This window comes from Salmo trutta, chromosome 27 (assembly GCF_901001165.1).
Source record: "Salmo trutta chromosome 27, fSalTru1.1, whole genome shotgun sequence".
Lineage (NCBI taxonomy): Eukaryota > Metazoa > Chordata > Actinopteri > Salmoniformes > Salmonidae > Salmo > Salmo trutta.
The window spans coordinates 5,205,319-5,224,328 of NC_042983.1; the positions used below are offsets into that span (position 1 = coordinate 5,205,319).

Consider the following 19,010-nt stretch of genomic DNA (forward strand, 5'->3'; position numbering starts at 1 on the left):
GCTCGACCACAAATCGAACAATGAGCCAGATGTTTCACCGGATGTATACATTTTCCGGTTGGCATTTCCACTCACCACGAATTATGTTGATGAGAGGAAGCCCAGTGGCCAGTAGTGGGAGAAGATGGAGCGAGATGTATTTTGTCTGCTTATTTTCGCATCAATTAAACATTTTATCTCTACCTTGGATCTCTTGACTTTATCCTTTGCCAATGTTTTTAAAAATAGCGTTGTTTAGGAGTGCAAGGGCGAATTGAGTTATTGCACGTGCGCTTTAGAGTAGGCATTCCCTAACGGAAATATGCTAGAATGCGCCAATAGGATCGCTTGGCTCTGCCCACCTCCTTGCTTGTTCTGCCCGCTAGGATTCATTTGCTCCCATTAGAAATGACAGGCTGTGGTCTATCATGGGTTAGTTAGAAAAATCTTTTGTCTCGACTATCCATCCACTCACAAGTTTGACGCTGAGTTTGAAGCTCCACTGCCCTCTTTATCTCAAGTTATTTTCCCCTCTCGTTTCATTCCATTGGTATGGCCAACCCACTCTGTTCTCACCCTTTCAATGACTCAAATAATGAATCTATGAAATGGTTTTTCCCCAGGCATTGGGTGTTCAATGGGAAACATTAAAGTAACTGAAATTCTTTATCCTCAGCTTTCCGAAGGAAGCGTAGTTTTGACAGCATAGTCCTTTTCAGAGCTGTTATTTAGTTAGCTAATTTGTTAGTTAGCTAATATTTGTTAGTCGGTTAGGAAGCTACTTAGTTAATGTTAGTTAGATAGTAAGCTAGTTAGCTAGCAAATAACTTGTGAGAAGGCTAGCTAATAACTTAGTTAGTTAGCTAGCTTGCTAGGGAGTGGGGCTTGAGGTTGAACTGGAACCAGCCAGCTACATATACTCACAGATGCGTGCCCTCAATAATTCAACCTATATGAACTGTTGGAACCTATGAATAAGTAAAACATGTAGGGTGACAAGCAGAAAACTGACACGGCTTGAAGGTCCAACGTAACGAACTCTGGTGAATGTGTCATCAGATGTTTAATAGATTGTAGTGCTTGACTTGGTCTGAAATAGGTGCCAGTACTCAATTTGGGTGCCGGTACGGTTTATATTTAGGTGCAGGAGCAAAAGATTGTAGGTGCCGGCACTCCGCTCCGATGAGCTCCTGCCAAAGTCGAGCACTGATAGCTCAGCTCAGTGCATCAAAGATATAATCTATCAAATGGTGGCTGGACCTTGTCTTCCCCATCGGTTTTCACCACATTAGAGAAAAATGTGTCTCTCTGTCCTCTCATTTTCAATCACTGCCCTCTCATTCCCTGCTTTCTAATATGTGTTCTTTGCTTGTCTTATTGGCAGAATTTTCTTATCTAGATCTTCTTTCACCCTCTCTTTCTTGTTCACTGTCTTTTCCCTCCCTCACTTCATGTCTCTCTCCCCCCAAGATAGTAACCATGGTTACCACCTAACACTGATGTTATCACTGAAACATGGCTGTCAAATAAAGCACTACCAGTGGGCTAGTTTAGCAAGAATTTTCCACCCTACATTTTTTTTTTTTTTTTTACACGTGCTTCAGCAGATGTCGAGGTACCATCATTGTGCCTTATTAAAAGGCATACGTTAAAGTACCATCAAATCCCAAATAAATGGTTTTGCCCAACTCCTTCCCAATCCAATATCTATCAACACATACACTCTACAGATTACTACACATGGATAATCAATGAAGTCACTTTACCTCTCTCCATCCCATCTGCTCTCTCCAGCCAAACTTAAATCCCTGTCACTAGAATGGAATCGACTTTCCTGTCTCTCCAAATCAATGTCTGAAATACAAGCTTGGCCTTCGCTACTCACACCCAGCTTTGTGGTCATCTGTAGCTCACTTGGTATAGCATGGCGCTTGCAATGCCAGGATAGTGGGTTCGATTCCTGGGACTACCCACACGTAAAATGTATCCACGCATGACTGTAAGTCGCTTTGGATAAAAGTGTCTGCTAAATGGCATTTTATTATTATAGCCCCCATTTAGACCGCTGATGCTTATTAGTCATTTATTATTACATTATTATCCCTTTCATACACAGCGCTGGAAAGTTGATAGAGATGTCTTTAGAATGTTAGGGGTACTCAACCTTTGAGGGATTTTGCTTTCTCAGACCGTGCTATTAGCATTTGAACCTTAGATAATATTTTCCAATCTAATGGCCTAGTATGTGTGTAGACTAGAGCAGGTTTTGAATCTTAGAGAGATGTTCTCTTCATTCCCTTTTAGGTATTAGTGTCGTTAGTTCATAGAGGGAGGAAATACTGAAATTTCACAATAGGCCTATGTGTTTTCATGCCTGCTAAGTATTGGGTTCTTGGAAACAAAAGTAGGTGAGTGGTAGATGAGTGAAACCAACAGACAGACTGACACTGACAGCCAGACAGAGAAACAAAGCAAGTAGAAAGACCAAGAGGGAGGGCGAGCGGGAAAGAGAAAAGTGGAATATGTGGCTAGAAATGGTATGAGCGAGAAAGTGAATAGGTGAGGGTGAACATAGACGCGACACACAAGGGGAGTAATGTGTGTTGTAGTGGAAGTTGAGGCCCAACGTGATGTTAAATATGTTCTTTGATCCTCTGCTCCAGGGTTGTCTGACATAAAGTACCAGTCAAAGTTTTGGACACACCTACTTATTCAAGGGTTTTTCTTAATTTTTTTTACAATTTTCTACATTGTAGAATAATAGTGAAGACATAAACTATGAAATAACACACATGGAAACATGTACAGTAGTAACCAAATATGTTTTATTTTTGAGTTTCTTCAAAGTAGCCACCTTTGGCTTGATGACAGGTTTGCACACTCTTGGCATTCTCTCAACCAGCTTCATGACATAGTCACCTAGAATGCATTTCAATTAACAGGTGTGCCTGTTAATTTGTGGAATTTCTTTCCTCCTTAATGCGTTTGAGTTAATCAGCTGTGTTGTGACAATGTAGAGGTGGTATACAGAAGATAGCCCTATTTGGTAAAAGACCAGGTCCATATTATGGCAAGAACAGCTCAAATAAGCAAAGAAAAATAATAACATTACTTAAAGTCATGAAAGTCAGTCAATCTGGAAAATATCAAGAACTTTGAAAGTTCCTTCAAGTGCTCTCGCAAAAACCATCAAGTGCTATAATGAAACTGGCTCTCATGAGGACCGCCACAGGAAAGGAAGACCCAGTTACCGCTGATGAAAAGTTTATTAGAGTTAACTGCGCCTCAGATTGCAGCCCAAATAAATACTTCACAGAGTTCAAGTAACAGACACATCTCAACATCAACTGTTCAGAGGAGACTGCGTGTGTTATTTCATAGTTTTGATGTCTTCACTATTATTCAACAATGTAGAAAATAGTTAAAATAAAGGAAAACCCTTGAATGAGTAGGTTTGTCCACACTTTTGACTGATACTGTATGTCCCATGGTCCCCGGGGATGTCACTGTTCTCCATGTAGACATTCACATGTTTGCACACATACAGTGCATTCGGAAAGTATTCAGACCACTTGACTTTTTCTACATTTTGTTACATTACAGCCTTATTCTAAAATTGATTAAATTGTTTCGTTTTTTTCTCATTATCTACAGTACACACAATACCCCATAATGACAAAGAAAACATTTTTTTTTAAAGAAATTGTTACAAAAAAAATAAACCTAAATATAGCATTTGCATAAGTATTCAGACCCTTTACTCAGTACTTTGTTGAAGCACCCTTGGCACCGATTACAGCCTTGAGTATTCTTGGGTATGACGCTATAAGCTTGGCACACCTGTATTTGGGGAGTTTCCCCCATTCTTTTCTGCAGATCCTCTCAAGTTCTGTCAGGTTGGATGGTGAGCATCGATGCACAGCTATTTTCTGGTCTCTCCAGAGATGTTCGCTCGGATTCAAGTCCGGGTTTTGGCTGGGCCACTGGACATTGAGACTTGTCCCGAAACCACTCTTCATTGTCTTGGCTGTGTTTAGGATCGTTGTCCTGTTGGGCGGGGAACCTTCGCCCCAATCTGAGGCCCTGAGCGCTCTGGAGCAGGTTTTCATCAAGGATCTCTCTGTACTTTTTTCCCTTCATCTTTCCCTCGATCCTGACTAGTCTCCTGGTCCCTGTCGCTGAAAAACATCCCCACAGCAGGATGCTGCCACCACCATGCTTCGCCGTAGGGATGGTGCCAGGTTTCCTCCAGATGTGACGCTTGGCATTCAGGCAAAAGAGTTCAATCTTGCTTTCATTAGACCAGAGAAATTTGTTTCTCATGGTCAGAGTCCGTTAGGTGTCTTTTGGCAAACTCAAAGCTGGCTGTCATATGCCTTTTTACTGAAGATCGGCTTCCGTCTGGCCTCCGTCTGGCCACTACCATAAAGGCCTGATTGGTGGAGTGCTGCACAGATGGTTGTCCTTCTGGAAGGTTCTCCCATCTCCACAGAGGAGCTCTGGAGCTCTGTCACAGTGACCATCAGGTTCTTTGTCACTTCCCTGACCAAGGCCCTTCTCCCCTTTATTGCTCAGTTTAGCAGGGCGACCAGCTCTAGGAAGAGTCTTGACGGTTCCAAACTTCTTTCATTTAAGAATGATGGCGGCCACTGTGTTCTTGGGGACCTTCAATGCTACAGATAGTTTTTGGTACCCTTCCCCAGTTCTGTGCCTTGACACAATCTTGTCTCTGAGCTCGACAGACAATTCCTTTGACTTCATTGCTTGGTTTTTGCTCTGGCATGCACTGTCAACTGTGGGACCTTGTATAGACAGGTGTGTGCCTTGCCAAATCATGTCCAATCAATTGAATTTACCACAGGTGGACCCCAATCAAATTGTAGAAACATCTCAAGGATGATCAATGGAAACAGGATGTACCTGAGCTCAGTTTATAAATACTTAAATATTTAAATTTGCAAACATTTCTAAACCTGTTTTTGCTTCATCATCATGGGGTGTTGTGTGTAGATTGAGGAGGTTTTTATTTATTTCATAAATTTTTGAACAAGGCTGTAATGTAAGAATATGTGGAGCTAGTCAAGGGGTCTGAATACTTTCCAAATGCTCTGTACATGTTTGGCACTCACATGGCGCTTCACACATGGCGCTTCAATATCGTTTCTGTGACATCAGCCACACATGATAGGCAACATTTTTAATTTACCGGACATTGGTGAAATCTTCCGGACCCATATGCATTGGGTGCTTAAGCTAATTTGATCATCCACCCAAGGTGCTCAGAATGACAGAAATCACATTTAGATTATGGTAATTATTAACCCTGACGAAGACATCTTTTCTGTCGAAACGTTGGATATTATTAGGTTTTAAATGATTGCATCTGAGCTCCTAGTGTGTGCTGCTGCTCCTTTTTTCAAGTGTTCTACTCCGCTAGCCAGCACCTCCTCCTAAATAGGTGTGCATTTCTTTCGCCTCTGAATTATTATTCACACAACATCCAAGTCGAGGATGCAACCATGTGTGTTCCTTCTTGCCATATTCTGAGGACCATAATGGAAAAAATTCCCAGACTTTGTTTGTTATCCTCGATGATTTTATGGCTGTATGGCTTTTTCAAGTTTTGTGTGACGTAACAGTCCATTTTACTTTTCCTCAGCCAACAAGACGAGTGACGAACAGCAACATCACCAGCCTATGTCAATCTACTATCCCCCATAGTAGAAAAGTTTATGTATTCTATTGGTCAGCGTGTCAAGAAATAAATAGCCCAAACAGACTCTGGGACAAATCAACTCAAATGTTATAGATCACATACACATGGTTAGCAGATGTTAATGCGAGTGTAGCAAAATGCTTGTGCTTCTAATTTCGCCAGTGCAGTAATATCTAACAAGTAATCTAACAATTTTCCAACAACTACCTAATACACACAAATCTAAAGGGGTGAATGAGAATATGTACATATAAATATATGGATGAGTGATGGCCGGGCAGCATAGGCAAGGTGCAATGGAATGTATAAAATACAGTATATACATATGATATGAGTAATGTAGGATATTTAAACATTATTTAAGTGGTATTATTTAAAGTGACTAGTGATCCATTTATTAAAGTGGCCAGTGATTGGGTCTCAATGTACGCAGCAGCCTCTCTGAGTTAGTGATTGCTGTTTAGCAGTCTGATGGCCTTCAGATAGAAGCTGTTTTTCAGTCTCTCGGTCCCAGCTTTGATGCACCTGTACTGACCTCGCCTTCTGGATGGTAGCATTGGGAACAGGCAGTGGCTCGGGTGGTTGTTGTCCTTGATGATCTTTTTGGCCTTCCTGTGACATCGGGTGGTGTAGGTGTCATGGAGGGCAGGTAGTTTGCCCCCGGTGATGCATAGGGCAGACTGCACCACCCTCTGGAGAGCCTTGTGGTTAATGGCGATGCAGTTGCCGTACCAGGCTGTGATACAGCCTGACAGGATGCTCTCGATTGTGCATCTGTAAAAGTTTGTGGACCATTTCAGTTTGTCTGTGATGTGTATGCCGAGGAGCTTAACATTTTCCAACTTCTCCACTGCTGTTCCGTCGATTTGGATAGGGGGGTCTGCTGTTTCCTGAAGTCCACGATCATCTCCTTTGTTGACGTTGAGTGAGAGGTTGTTTTCCTGACACCACACTCCGAGTGCCCTCACCTCCTCCCTGTAGGCTGTCTCGTCGTCGTTGTTGGTAATCAAGCCCACTACTGTTATGTCGCCTGCAAACTTGATGATTGAGTTGAAGACGTGCACGGCCACGCAGTCGTGGGTGAACAGGGAGTGCAGGAGGGGGCTGAGCACGCACCCATTTTCATATTTGTCCCCTGTGGGAATGGAACCCACAACCCTGGTGTTGCAAGTGCCATGCTCTACCAGCTGAGCCACGCGGGAACACACACAATTCTCAAAGGGACCATTGATCCACCTGTTTGCTACTGGACTCTGTGGATGATCCAGAAGAAACTGTCTCTTATTGTGTCTCAGTGTGGAGATGTTCTGTGTGTTAACTCCGTTGTTGTGTTCCAGTGTATCTTAAATGGTTGTTGTTCACGGTCTTGTTTTCGTTGTTGTTTTGCAGTTTGTTGTGAATGTGTGTTGATGCAGTTTGTCTTTAATGTGACTTTTTGTGTTCCAGTGTGGTCCAGGAGAAGTTCTGTGGCATCATCAACATCTGTGTGGAGGCGCTGCACGACGTGATGACAGAAGACTCCGACACAGGAACCCTCAAAGAGTACGTCTGACCTGAACGCAACCACAACACGACCACAGCACAACCACATTATGACCATAGCTTGCCCATAGCATGACCACAACGACAGTCAGTAGAACTGATGACAGAAATGGAAATACATGTGACGCAAAATGGATTTAGCCTGATCATTTAAACTGTGTGAACGTGAGAAACAGAATGCAAGAACCACGGTGTCTATGGTTAGAATCTGAGGGCGCCTACATGAAACAAAAATCAGCGGTAGGAATCTGAAATACATCAAACCCCAAAAGCCTAGAGAGAAAGTTTGATAAAGTAATGTAATCCCGTAAGGAGGAGGTGGGCTGGTTCAACATAACATCTCTCTGTGGCTGTGCCAATCTGGGGATTTAATGGTGCGTGAAATGGCACAGGGAACAATGGAGCACGGCGTAATAGTGTTTACCCCAGACATATGATAGCAGCCCTAGCGCTACCGATCCCCGCCCAGACAGCAAACTGGCACGCGGAGTTATTTTGGCTGTTGTTAGGAATCAGCTCTGCGCATCCTAGCAAATGGAAGGTTTCTTGCTTTTATTGTTTGCAAATGCAATAAGCAGAAATAAAATAAAAAGTGGATGCAAATAGTGAAGGGATTACTGGGTAGTTTGTCACCACCGTGCTTGTGTCTTTGTATGCGTGTGCGCGTATCCATGTGTGGCTCATTCTCACAAAACTGGCATTTGACCCCCAAAAAAATCTTGTCATATTTTCACGACATTTCCTCTTGGATCATTGAGATTAGATCTGTACTTATCTATTTCATAATTATTATTATGTTTTCGATCAGATATTATGCATTTTACCACAATTTCTACAAAGTTCTCATTACCGTGACAGTCCAAAAATATTTCATCATTTTCAAATATATTTTTTATATTGCTCCAGTAATTAAAGCCTGAGTTAAACAACATTTAAAATTAAAATATTAAAAATGTAATTATACAATTATAATCAAATTGTATTTGACATCTTTACCCAATTTGAGCTTTAGCTTTAGGGGTCAAAGGGGTGTTTGAGAATAAGAACCTCATTCTGAATGCATATACAGTAAGCAAATAAATGAAGTTCTACTACTTCTCTAGATTGCCATTTTTACAGAAACTTGACAGTGTCCACAGACACTTTGTACGTAGTAGATATTATAGTTTAATGTAAACTTCAACTATTATAACCTTTTTTTATGATTTATGGACAAACAACAACAACATTTTGTGTTTTATTCATGCATGTTAAATTAGAAAAACCTAACTTTTTATAAAAATTACCAGAGGTTCGGGATAAAATGTATTTATAATAAGACACTTTGCCAAAAACTAAACATCTTAGTCCTCAGAATGCTAGTTGATATTTGCAGATACATCAAGGTTTTGTAGCTCAATTTTATATAGACATGTTTAAAACTGGTTTCATGAGAATCACCCGTATAATACTTTTGTGTGTAAATATGTGAATGAATGCGTGAATGTTTGTGTATGCAGCGATATATGGTGTGTATGATATACGAGAGGGATGCCGCAGTGTCGTCAGTGCATCATACGTTTTCGATGATGTCATGCCCTAAGGTTCTCTCCCCTGGAAGACTCTTCATCACAGTCACCATGTCTATGATACATTCACTACTGCATTATCAATCACGCGGCTGCATGATTCATGGGCCTACCATTGGGCCATATGTGTTGGCGCATTGTACATGTGTCTGCGTGTGGTGCGTGTATGTATGCGTGAGTAGGGTGCATGTATATGTTGGTACATGTCTGTCTGTCCATGTGTAACTGTGTGTGTGTGTTTCTCTCTGCTAGCTGTATGTTGATGAGCCATTTCGAGGAACCCAAGCTGACTGACGATGAGGAGCCTCCCACAGAACAGGACAAGAGGAAGAAACTGGTGAGTCTATATACACACACACACACACACAGAGACAGAGGACAGTGTCCCCTGTTAAATTACAACCACAGCATTTTCTCCCCACTGCAGAGCGTGTTGTAATTAGGTTTTTGTTTCAAACCGTTGGCAACTTTCTGAGCCATGTTTCTCGTTTTACGTGTGTCCGTCCTGCTGTGTGTCTGTGGACAATCATGGTTCCTCTGCAGGCTCCACAGGTGGTTCACAGTGGGTAAAATAATAACGCTATATATTGAAGTATGACTTGACTCTACCAACCGCCCGCTTACTCTCCTAAACAGGTTGGATAAGTTTGTGTGTTGGTGCACATCTACGCACAGGGGTGTGTGGGTAACGAGTGTATACGTGTGTGAGTGTATGTGCGTGCGCACATGGTTTTGTTTGCATGTTTGTTTATGTCAGCACTGTGGCGGTGTCCCACAGCACTTATCACCTCAGCCCAGACCCCTGATGTTTCCCCTGAGGGTAAGACAGCCGAGCACAAAGAGACAGCAGCACTATAACGCACACACAGCTGGCACTGCTTTTTCCAGCTCCCTTGAAGGATGGTCGCTGTGTTCAGTCTGACTCTTTCTCTCTCTGTTTCTCTTTCTCTCGCTCTCTTTCTCTCTCGCTCTCTCTGTCTTTCTTTCTCTCTCTCTCTCTCTTTCTCTCGCTCTCTTTCTCTCTGTCTCTCTCTTTCTCTCGCTGTCTTTCTCTCTGTCTCTCTTGCTATCTGTCTCTCTCTTCCTCTCTGTCTCTCTCTCTCTGTCTCTCTCGCTCTCGCTCACACACACACACACACACACACACACACACATTGTTGATCTGCTTGCTAGCCAGCAAGGGGAGATCATATTCGTTTTTTTAAGTGTAGAAGAGCGCTAAATGTTCTGCCTTAGATCCCCAGTCCAACACGGGGATATCTCACACCTGCACAGCCTCTCTCTCCCTCTCTGTGCACTCAAGCGTTGTTTCTAGCAGGTGGGTTTGCTTCAGTAGTTGTGTGATCTGGGACACAGCCCCCTACCACCGGTGTGACAGTAATAGAATGGAACAAGGCCCAGTCAGAGCACTCTTAGTCTAGAGTGTAGCAAAACACCCACACGCACTCCTGCTCACATCTCTAGTGCTGCTCGTCGCAGGGCGGAAACCCTTTCCCTAGCCTCCATTTAAAGAGACAGATTAACTGCGCATATGCACCGCCCTGCGTAGCATTAGACAAGGTCTCAAGCCACTTCAATGGGAGCTGTTTAAAAGCAGCAGACATACATCAACAGGGGGACAATGAGTAGACCTCTGAGGTAGAATGGACAAACTGCACTAAACTGCCTAGACTGACACCAGTCTAACACTAGACTCTTGCTCCTCAATCGCTATTTCGATTAAATATTTTAAACATTTGGTGTTTCCAGACCTCATCAGACTGCACAATCAACACATTAGCATGCCAGTGAGTGTCTCACCTGCGCAATTGAATAACGTTGTGTGTGCATGCAAGTGTACCCTGTTTGTGTCCTCTGTGTGTCACCTGGCAAAATTGTATGCAACATAGTCTGTGAGGTAGCATTTGGCCTGTGTGTGTGTAACAGTGTACCTGTTTCTAAGTGGCATGTTTATGTGCTGCTACAGTGTCCCATCAACAGTGACCTTTGGCTAAGTGACGTCTGGGGCTCCCTGTGTCCACTCCATAAGCCACGACTCCTGGTTGTACTACAAGTGTAGCTTCACTTATTAAACACTCGAAGTGTGTGTGCGTGCGTGCGTTTGTGCCTGTGTGGCGGTATATCCATATTTGGATCCCCTTTGTTCAGGTGCTGCACAAAATAGTGCAGAAAATGTATCATCTGTAACTCTCATTCTCCCAAAGCTTGATATAATGGTAATTTATGGAAATGCATATGGTCTCGATCTCCATTCAGGGACGTTCAGATGTCATGTATATTGGAGGCTTTAACAAGAGCATGTGGAGATGTGGTTTAGTTTGTCTGCAAGCAGGTAGGTGTTGTAGTGCCCGGAGGTGCTGCTGTTATGTTTCCCTTTCTCCTCCTCCTCCTACTCCTTCTCCTCCTCTCTCTCTCTCTCCCTCTCTCCCTCTCCCCTAGCTGTAGCCTTTCTCTGAACCGGCCTGAAGCTAAATTAATAAACACCATTTAGCACCATCCATCCAACCACTGAACAAGCTCATAGGTGTGGAAAGTTTGTTTTGAAGCCGTTAACAACTCTGAACTCTGTTATTGCCGTAGAAGTGCCAACTCGTTAAATCAGTGGGCCTAGGATGGAAATGATCCTATCCTGAGATGCAACACTGCCTGGCTTTGTCAATCATGAATGGATGTCAATAGGAGAATTTTACATGCGCAAATCGGGTTACATGCGCAAATTTCATGCCGGGGTTCGGCCCTTGAAGCGTAAGATATGAACATCTCTTGCGATGTAATGTGTGTTTGTGACGCCTGGGTTGGTTTAGATGGAGCAGCCGTAACAGCAGCCGTTGTCACAGTGTTTGTGTCTGTAGGGCTGGCACAATTACCGTTTAGGGGGGGGGGGGGGGGGGGGGACAGCTGGCAGAAGATAGCCAGGCATTCATGCAGTAATATGGACTCAAATTACTGATATTAGCATTTTTTTGTGCATCATGTCCAAATAATCTGAAAGTATCTCAAATTGATTGTGAAGCTCAAGAGTCACATAGATGTTTGGAAAATTACGCGTTGAAAATGCTAAAATCGGTCCCATGACGTGATTGGGGTTTGTGCCAGAAACGCTAAAAGATTAGCATGTGGACACAGTGCCAGGGCAACTAAACCAAAGCATGGATTGCTGTCACACCTAATTCACATACTGCTTACATGGTAAGGAAACCAATGTCATTGTGTAATTTGGGTGAACTATCCCTTTAACAATGTGATGAAACTTTGTTGCGCCTTGATGAAACTAGCGAATGAGTCTTCGGTTGCCTAGGCAACGCCCCGCACAATGCAGCAGCAGCAAACATAGAAATATAATGTATTAATTAAATTTCTATGGCAGCACATGCAGTCAGGAGCGAAGGAGAGGAGAAAATGTGAGGGGGGGGAAATGTGGCTGGCCAATTACTGTCATCCAAAATTCCATGACCCTCACAACCGTGTGTGTTGGCCGAGGTTCAACTCTCACCGGTGTGTGTGTGGTGAAATATCCTCATCTCTCCTTTTCAGTCTCCTCCTCATATTAATTATATATGCTTCACCTCCCGCTGTAGAACCTCAATAATGTACAGACAACAGCCAGGAAGACAGAGTGAGCTCTATCATACCTCCCTTCCCGCCATCACTCCATTCTGCTCTCAATCTCTCTCGATTCATTTCTCTCCCTCTCCATACCTCCTTGCCCTCCCTCCTTACATCTTTTCAGCCATCACTCCCTCCTTCCCTCCATCCGTCCTCCCTCCACCACTACTGAAGTAACTACTTCTACTGTTAATAAACAACTAAAATATATTATTCCACTACTGTTTATAATACAGTCACTACCTCTGCTACTACACTAGTCTCACGTTTTAAACACTAGCCTCTATCAATTTTAACTTCTACACTTCTCCCACTGACATAAAAATACATTTGGACAGCTGAAGCAAGTCACACAATTTTTCTTGCAAAATCTACCTTTCTAGTTCTTTTGTTTTATTCATGCCTGGAGGTCCCTCTGCTTGCAGATGATGGTTGTATCTTTTCGGATGAAAACATTTCCCCCTGCTCTGCTGTCTGAATAAAAGATGAACAGAATAACAGAGGGATAAATCTGAAGTTACGCTGTGTTGTTCCCTCAGACTTGTGTTGTTTCTTTTCCCTCTTTCACTGACAGACAAACCCGGGTGGAGCGCATCCCTGGTGTGTCTTGCCATCAGTCTACTATGTGTGTGGGTGTGTGTACTAGCAGGGTGTGGTCGTTCAGTGTGTGTGGGGTTGTACTAGTGGGGGGGTGTGTGTGTGTCCAGACTTCTGGATCTCTTGTTTATCCAATGGTAATTTGTGTTTCTACTCCCTCTACCCTCAGGGGACTCTATGCCAGGGCTGTGTGTGTGGTCAAGGCAATTTGGTTAATGCTTGCTCATTGTAGTGTAAGAAAACCAGGACTCAGAGTTAGGCCATTATCCAACTGAAATACACACCGTCTTACAAACACACGTAGTCCTAGATACACACACTCTGTCTTTCACAAACACCATACCCTCAGATACACAAACTCCAGACAGAGACACTGTACAGCACTTTGAGCAAGATGGAGAGCGCATCGATGATGGGTGGTGAACAGAGAAAAAAACGGAGCATATAAAGAAAAGATTGAGGAAGACATAGGAACATCAATAGATGTGGGGGCAGCACTTTGAGACGAGAGCATCAGGGATAGGTGGAGGAGGCAAGAGAGGAGGGAAACAAAAAGAAGAGGATGAAGAATTGACTAGGAGCAGAGGCAGTGGCGTGATGGGCACAGTGTGGAAGATGGAATGCTGGAGTCGGAATGTGGAGTGACAATGTGGGATAGATGGTTTGGTTCAGAGGCTATTCTGTATTTGATATTTACTCTTCAGGCGTGGCACCCCCGTGCAGGACACAATTGTCTGCCTCTTTTGGGAGTTTAGGCCAGGGTAACTGCTATAAATGTAGGATTCAAATAAAAGTGGATTTGGAGTGACCTGCAGATGGAGTGATTTTGGCTGGCCCATCTGCGTTTGCCATCAGTGTTTTGACTGGTGTGTCTGTAACTGTATGTGTGTAGCCTCCAAATAAGATTTGGAGCTTGATTGTCACAGTCCTTCCCGCTCCCCAGTGGCAAGCTCCCTAACTGGGTCACATCCCAACCTCCTTCTGGCTTCTTCAGACTTTTCATTTTTGTAAAGTATGTGTCTGGCAGGAAATGTCCCCCGGAGCATGTTGGAGTTAAAGACAGTCTTCTAAATCAGCTTCAAATTTATATTATTAAAGATGTTATCAAGTATGAAGTGGAGAGGAAAGGGGACACACACTAAATATCAACTTGAAACACTCTGAAACATAAACTATCAATCTGTCGCCACAGCTAAAAGCATTTAGGTTACACATAACCCGTGATATGAAAAATACAACAGTAGAATAGTGATGAGGGAAAAATTGATAGTTGCATATCGGGATATTATTTTTGACAATGTATCGTTTTGACTTTCGCAGTATTATTTTTGCGCTCAGTTGGCTGTATATGCACAAACTCCAGTAATTTTCTTTCATAGCTTGTTCTCCGTATTCTTTTTAAAGGAGACGATATGTTTTAGCACTTTTGTTTCCCTGACTGATCAAAACTCGTTCTCTGTTGTCCCTCTGCAAAAGACATATGGTGAGCAATATGTTTGAAACATCAAATTGCAATAAAATCACAATATAGAATCGCAATACATATCGTATCAGCACCTAAGTGTCATCGCATCGTGAGGTCCTTGGCAATTCCCAAACCTACAGTAGAAGAAGGGAAGAAAACCAGTCGTAACGGGTCAGAGCTGGACTTTTTCCAGCGTGTTCAGTTGGATTGTTTTGGTTCTGAGTGGTTGTGATGGCTCTCATTGATCATTCCTTCCTCACACTTTTCTCTGTGGGATCACGAGATTTACTGTCCTCAAACAGAAGACATGGCGTGAAAGAGATGCACCGCTGCTTTTGTTTTGGCCTAAACCTCACTGTGTACGCTTCAAAATGAAGAGGAATTATCCTGAAATGACTGTTTTTGTCTCGTAATTTCCTCAAGAGTTTCTCAAGGGTTCAGCTTTTCCTAGCTACCATCTGTTACCTCTAAATAGCAGAAGAAATAGGACACTACTTTTAATGGAAATGTCTTGTGGTATGTCAAATTTATCCCAAATCTCTTTTAACCCAGAACTAATGTCTTGCATAATTGGCCAGATGCTCGATTAAGTTTTGTGTCCATACATATTAAGAGAAGATATGAATAAATGCTAGGAGCTCCACCCTCTCTCCAAATTGTGATTTGTCCAAATAACAAGTGACTAAAACAACCTAAGCCCCTGAACTAATGCTGCTTGTTATCGCACACATCCCGTTTCAGGATGACCTCTACGGTACCAGAACGTTGACATCATTTTATCTCTCGTAAACAGACTGACCACCAAGCTGTCCTGCATTCACCCAATCCTGATTTGTCCAAGTTTACCACTGATGGAAAAACCCAAGCACCAAAACTATTGCTGCTTGTCATCAATTGGTGCTTATATTATAAATACAGATCTATGGTATGATTTACGTTAACATAGTCTGTCCACAAGAGATGAACTTGCCCCTGATCATTGACCTGCCCAAATAATCCCGTTTATGAACCATAATGTGAATGACAAAATTGGTTATCCTCTCAGATTTTGTCTTGCAGAGCCCCCATTAACTCTTATACTCTGAGCATCATCCACTAGTAGCCTGGTATTGCTTTCTAGTACTCCCCAGCTGATGGATTAAAGGCACCCGCATACTAGGTTCGGATTGCTCCTAGCAGAACTCTGTGCCTTGCATACTCCCTTAATAAAAGACCTTAACTTGAAAAGCGAGAAAAAAGCGGCAATATTACTGTTTGTCCCTCTTGAGACTCCTTAGCAACAACATAGCCAGTATACACTTTCCCAAAATAGTCAGAATTAATCTGATAAATCAAGAAATCTGTAATTACGTGGAACAAAAATATAAATGCAACATGCAGCAATTTCTAAGATTTTAGCGAGTTACAGTTCATATAAGGAAATCAGTCAATTTAAATAAATTCATTAGGCCCTAATCTATTTATTTCACATGACTGGGAATACATATATGCATCTGTTGGTCACAGATACCTTAAAAAAAGGTAGGGGAGTGTATCAGAAAACCAGTCAGTATCTGGTGTGACCACCATTTGCCTCATGCAGCACGTAACACGTAACATCCCCTTTGCATAGAGTTGATCAGGCTGTTGAATGTGGCTTGTGGGATGTTGTCCCACTCCTCTTCAATGGCTTTGCGAAGTTGCTGTATGTTGGCGGGAACTGGACCACGCTGTCCGTCATCGATCCAGACCATCCCAAACTGCTCAGTGGTTAACATGTCTGGTGAATATGCAGGCCATGGAGGAACTGGAACATTTTCAGCTTCTAGGAATTGTGTACAGACAATTCTTGTGACATAGGATTGTGCATTATCATGCTGAAACATGAGGTGAGGGCAGTGGAGGAATGACCCGACAGGCCTTAGGATCTCGTCACAATATCTCTGTGCATTCAAATTGCCATTGATAAAATGCAATTGTGTTCGTTGTCCGTAGCTTAAGCCTGCCCATACCATAACCCCACCACCATGGGGAACCATGGGGCACCATGTTCATAACATTGACATCCGTGAACAGCTCGCCCACACACCAAACACGCTGTCTGCCATTTTCCCGGTACAGTTGAAACCGGGATTAATCCGTGAAGAGCACACCTCTCCAGCGTGCCAGTGGCCATCAAAGGTAAGCATTTGTCCACTGAAGTAGTTTACCACACCAAACTGCAGTCAGGTCAAGATCCTGGTGAGGATGACTAGCACGCATATGAGCTTCCCTGAGACGGTTTCTGACAGTTTGTGCAAAAATTATTCGATTGTGCAAACCCACAGTTTCATCAGTTGTCCGGGTGGCTGGTCTCAGACAATCTCGCAGGTGAAGAAGCCGGATGCGGAGGTCCTTGGCTGGCATGGTTACACATGGTCTGTGGTTGTGAGGCTGGTTGGGCGTACGTACTGCCAAATTCTGTAAAACAACGTTGGAGGTGGCTTTCATACTCTCACACTCTTCACATACGCTGCTGCTACTCTTTATTATCTATCCTGATTAGGGTTGCAAATGGTCGGAAACTTTCTGGTAAATTTTCCATGGGAAGTTAAGCCTGGGTATTTGGGGAATTTTGCTTAAATTCATTGAAAACGTGCTTATAACAGTGAACCTTTTTTGTGGGATATGCACACAAGGCAATTCTAAGTCTTGTGGCATATTTTGGTTAAACTATCCCCAATTCAATGGAATTGCAACTCTCTGAATGCGCAGTGCATTCTTCCATCACATGTGCAGTGCACTCTTCCATCACATGTACAGCTGATTCTCAAGGTCTTGCACACTAATGAGATGCTATGGAGCCCACACTACCACATTGTCTGAGCCAAGGGCTACATGCTTTCTGGTAAGTTTTGATTACAATACTGGGTGAATATATTTTATATGACATACATGATTTTTTGTTAACTAGTAAATAGTAGCCTACAGCAAAGTATGTGTAAATAATTGCTTGGTCCTGCTAACTGAGGAGTGTTAATTCACCTGTTTCCATACATGCTTTATTTTAAAACATTTATCTTACAAAGGAGTTTTTTAATCTAACTGCTTAACTATTTATCTGTACATGGAATTGTATTCTTTCCTATTCTTTACAGGAAATTGCCACGGGCACTATCTGATGTGTGTAGACATTTCACTGCAGCTAATGTAGAATGAAAAGCAGTGTACATTTGCAAGTACTGTGCAAATCATATGTGAAGAATGCAATAAAGATGCAAAATCATCTGGCCAAGTGCATAAAGTTCCCTCAGTGGTCACAACAAGCAACCTCTAACAAAGTCCCTCTACTTCTATTTGAGGGTAAAATGATGAATCGGACACTTTATCGATAGCAACAGCTCATGGTCCTCCTGGAATCAGATGTTTCTTTGACTCAATGGAGGAACGTAGTCAGAGAAATGCTGATGAATGTCTTGCTCAAGCTGTGTATGCAACTGGTTGACCTCTGATGCTCACAGGCAATGTGTATTGGAAGAGATTTCTGAATGTTCTTCGCCCAGCATACACCCCTCCAACCAGACATTCTTTATCTACTAATTTGCTGGATGCAGAGTTCAACAGAGTTCAAGTGAAGGTCAAGCAAATCATAGAGAAAGTAGTATGCATTGCAATCATCTCTGATGGGTGGTCGAATGTTCACGGGCAAGGAATAATTAACTACATCTTCTCCACCCCTCAATCAGTATTCTACAAGAGCACAGACACAAGGGATAACAGACACACCGGTCTCTACATTGCAGATAAGCTGAAGGCAGTTATCAATGACCTTGGACCACAGAAGGTATTTGCACTGGTGACAATGCTGCGAACATGAAGGCTTCTTGGTCTAAAGTGAAGGAGTCCTACCCTCACATCACACCCATTGGCTGTGCTGCTCATGCATTGAGTCTGCTCCTCAAGGACATCATGGCACTGAAAACAATGGATACACTCTATAAGAGAGCCAAGGAAATGGTTAGGTATGTGAAGGGTCATAAAGTTATAGCAGCAATCTACCTCACAAAGTAAAGTGAGAAGAATAAGAGCACCACATTGAAGCTGCCCAGCAACACCAGTTAGGGTGGTGTTGTCATGTTTGACAGTCTCCTGGAGGGGAAGGATCCTCTCCAAGAAATGGCCATATCACAGTCTGCCGATATGGACAGCCCCATCAAGAGGATCCTCCTGGATGATGTATTTTGGGAGAAAGTTGTAAGCAGCCTGAAACTCCTGAAACCTATAGCAGTAGCCATTGCATGGATTGAGGGAGACAATGCCATCCTGTCTGATGTTCAGACTCTGCTTGCAGATGTAAGAGAAGAAATCCTTAATGCCCTGCCCACTTCACTGTTTCTCCAAGCAGAGGAAACTGCAGTTCTGAAATACATCAAAAAGCGTGAAGACTTTTGCCTGAAGCCCATACACGCCGCAGCGTACATGTTGGACCCCAAGTATGCTGGCAAGAGCATCTTGTCTGGTGCAAAGATCAGCAAGGCCTATGGTGTCATCACTACCTTGTCTTGCCACCTTGGCCTGG

General features: G+C 43.0%; 1 protein-coding gene across 1 annotated transcript in view; it reads left to right on the plus strand.

Moving 5' to 3' along the window:
• Positions 1-19,010, plus strand: part of ipo11 (importin 11) — a 248,086-nt gene that overhangs the window by 191,619 nt on the left and 37,457 nt on the right. The window contains exons 27-28 of the mRNA XM_029716410.1: positions 7,142-7,237; positions 9,058-9,142. Coding sequence (XP_029572270.1) covers positions 7,142-7,237; positions 9,058-9,142 — 181 coding nt within the window. The remainder of the gene's footprint in view (positions 1-7,141; positions 7,238-9,057; positions 9,143-19,010) is intronic.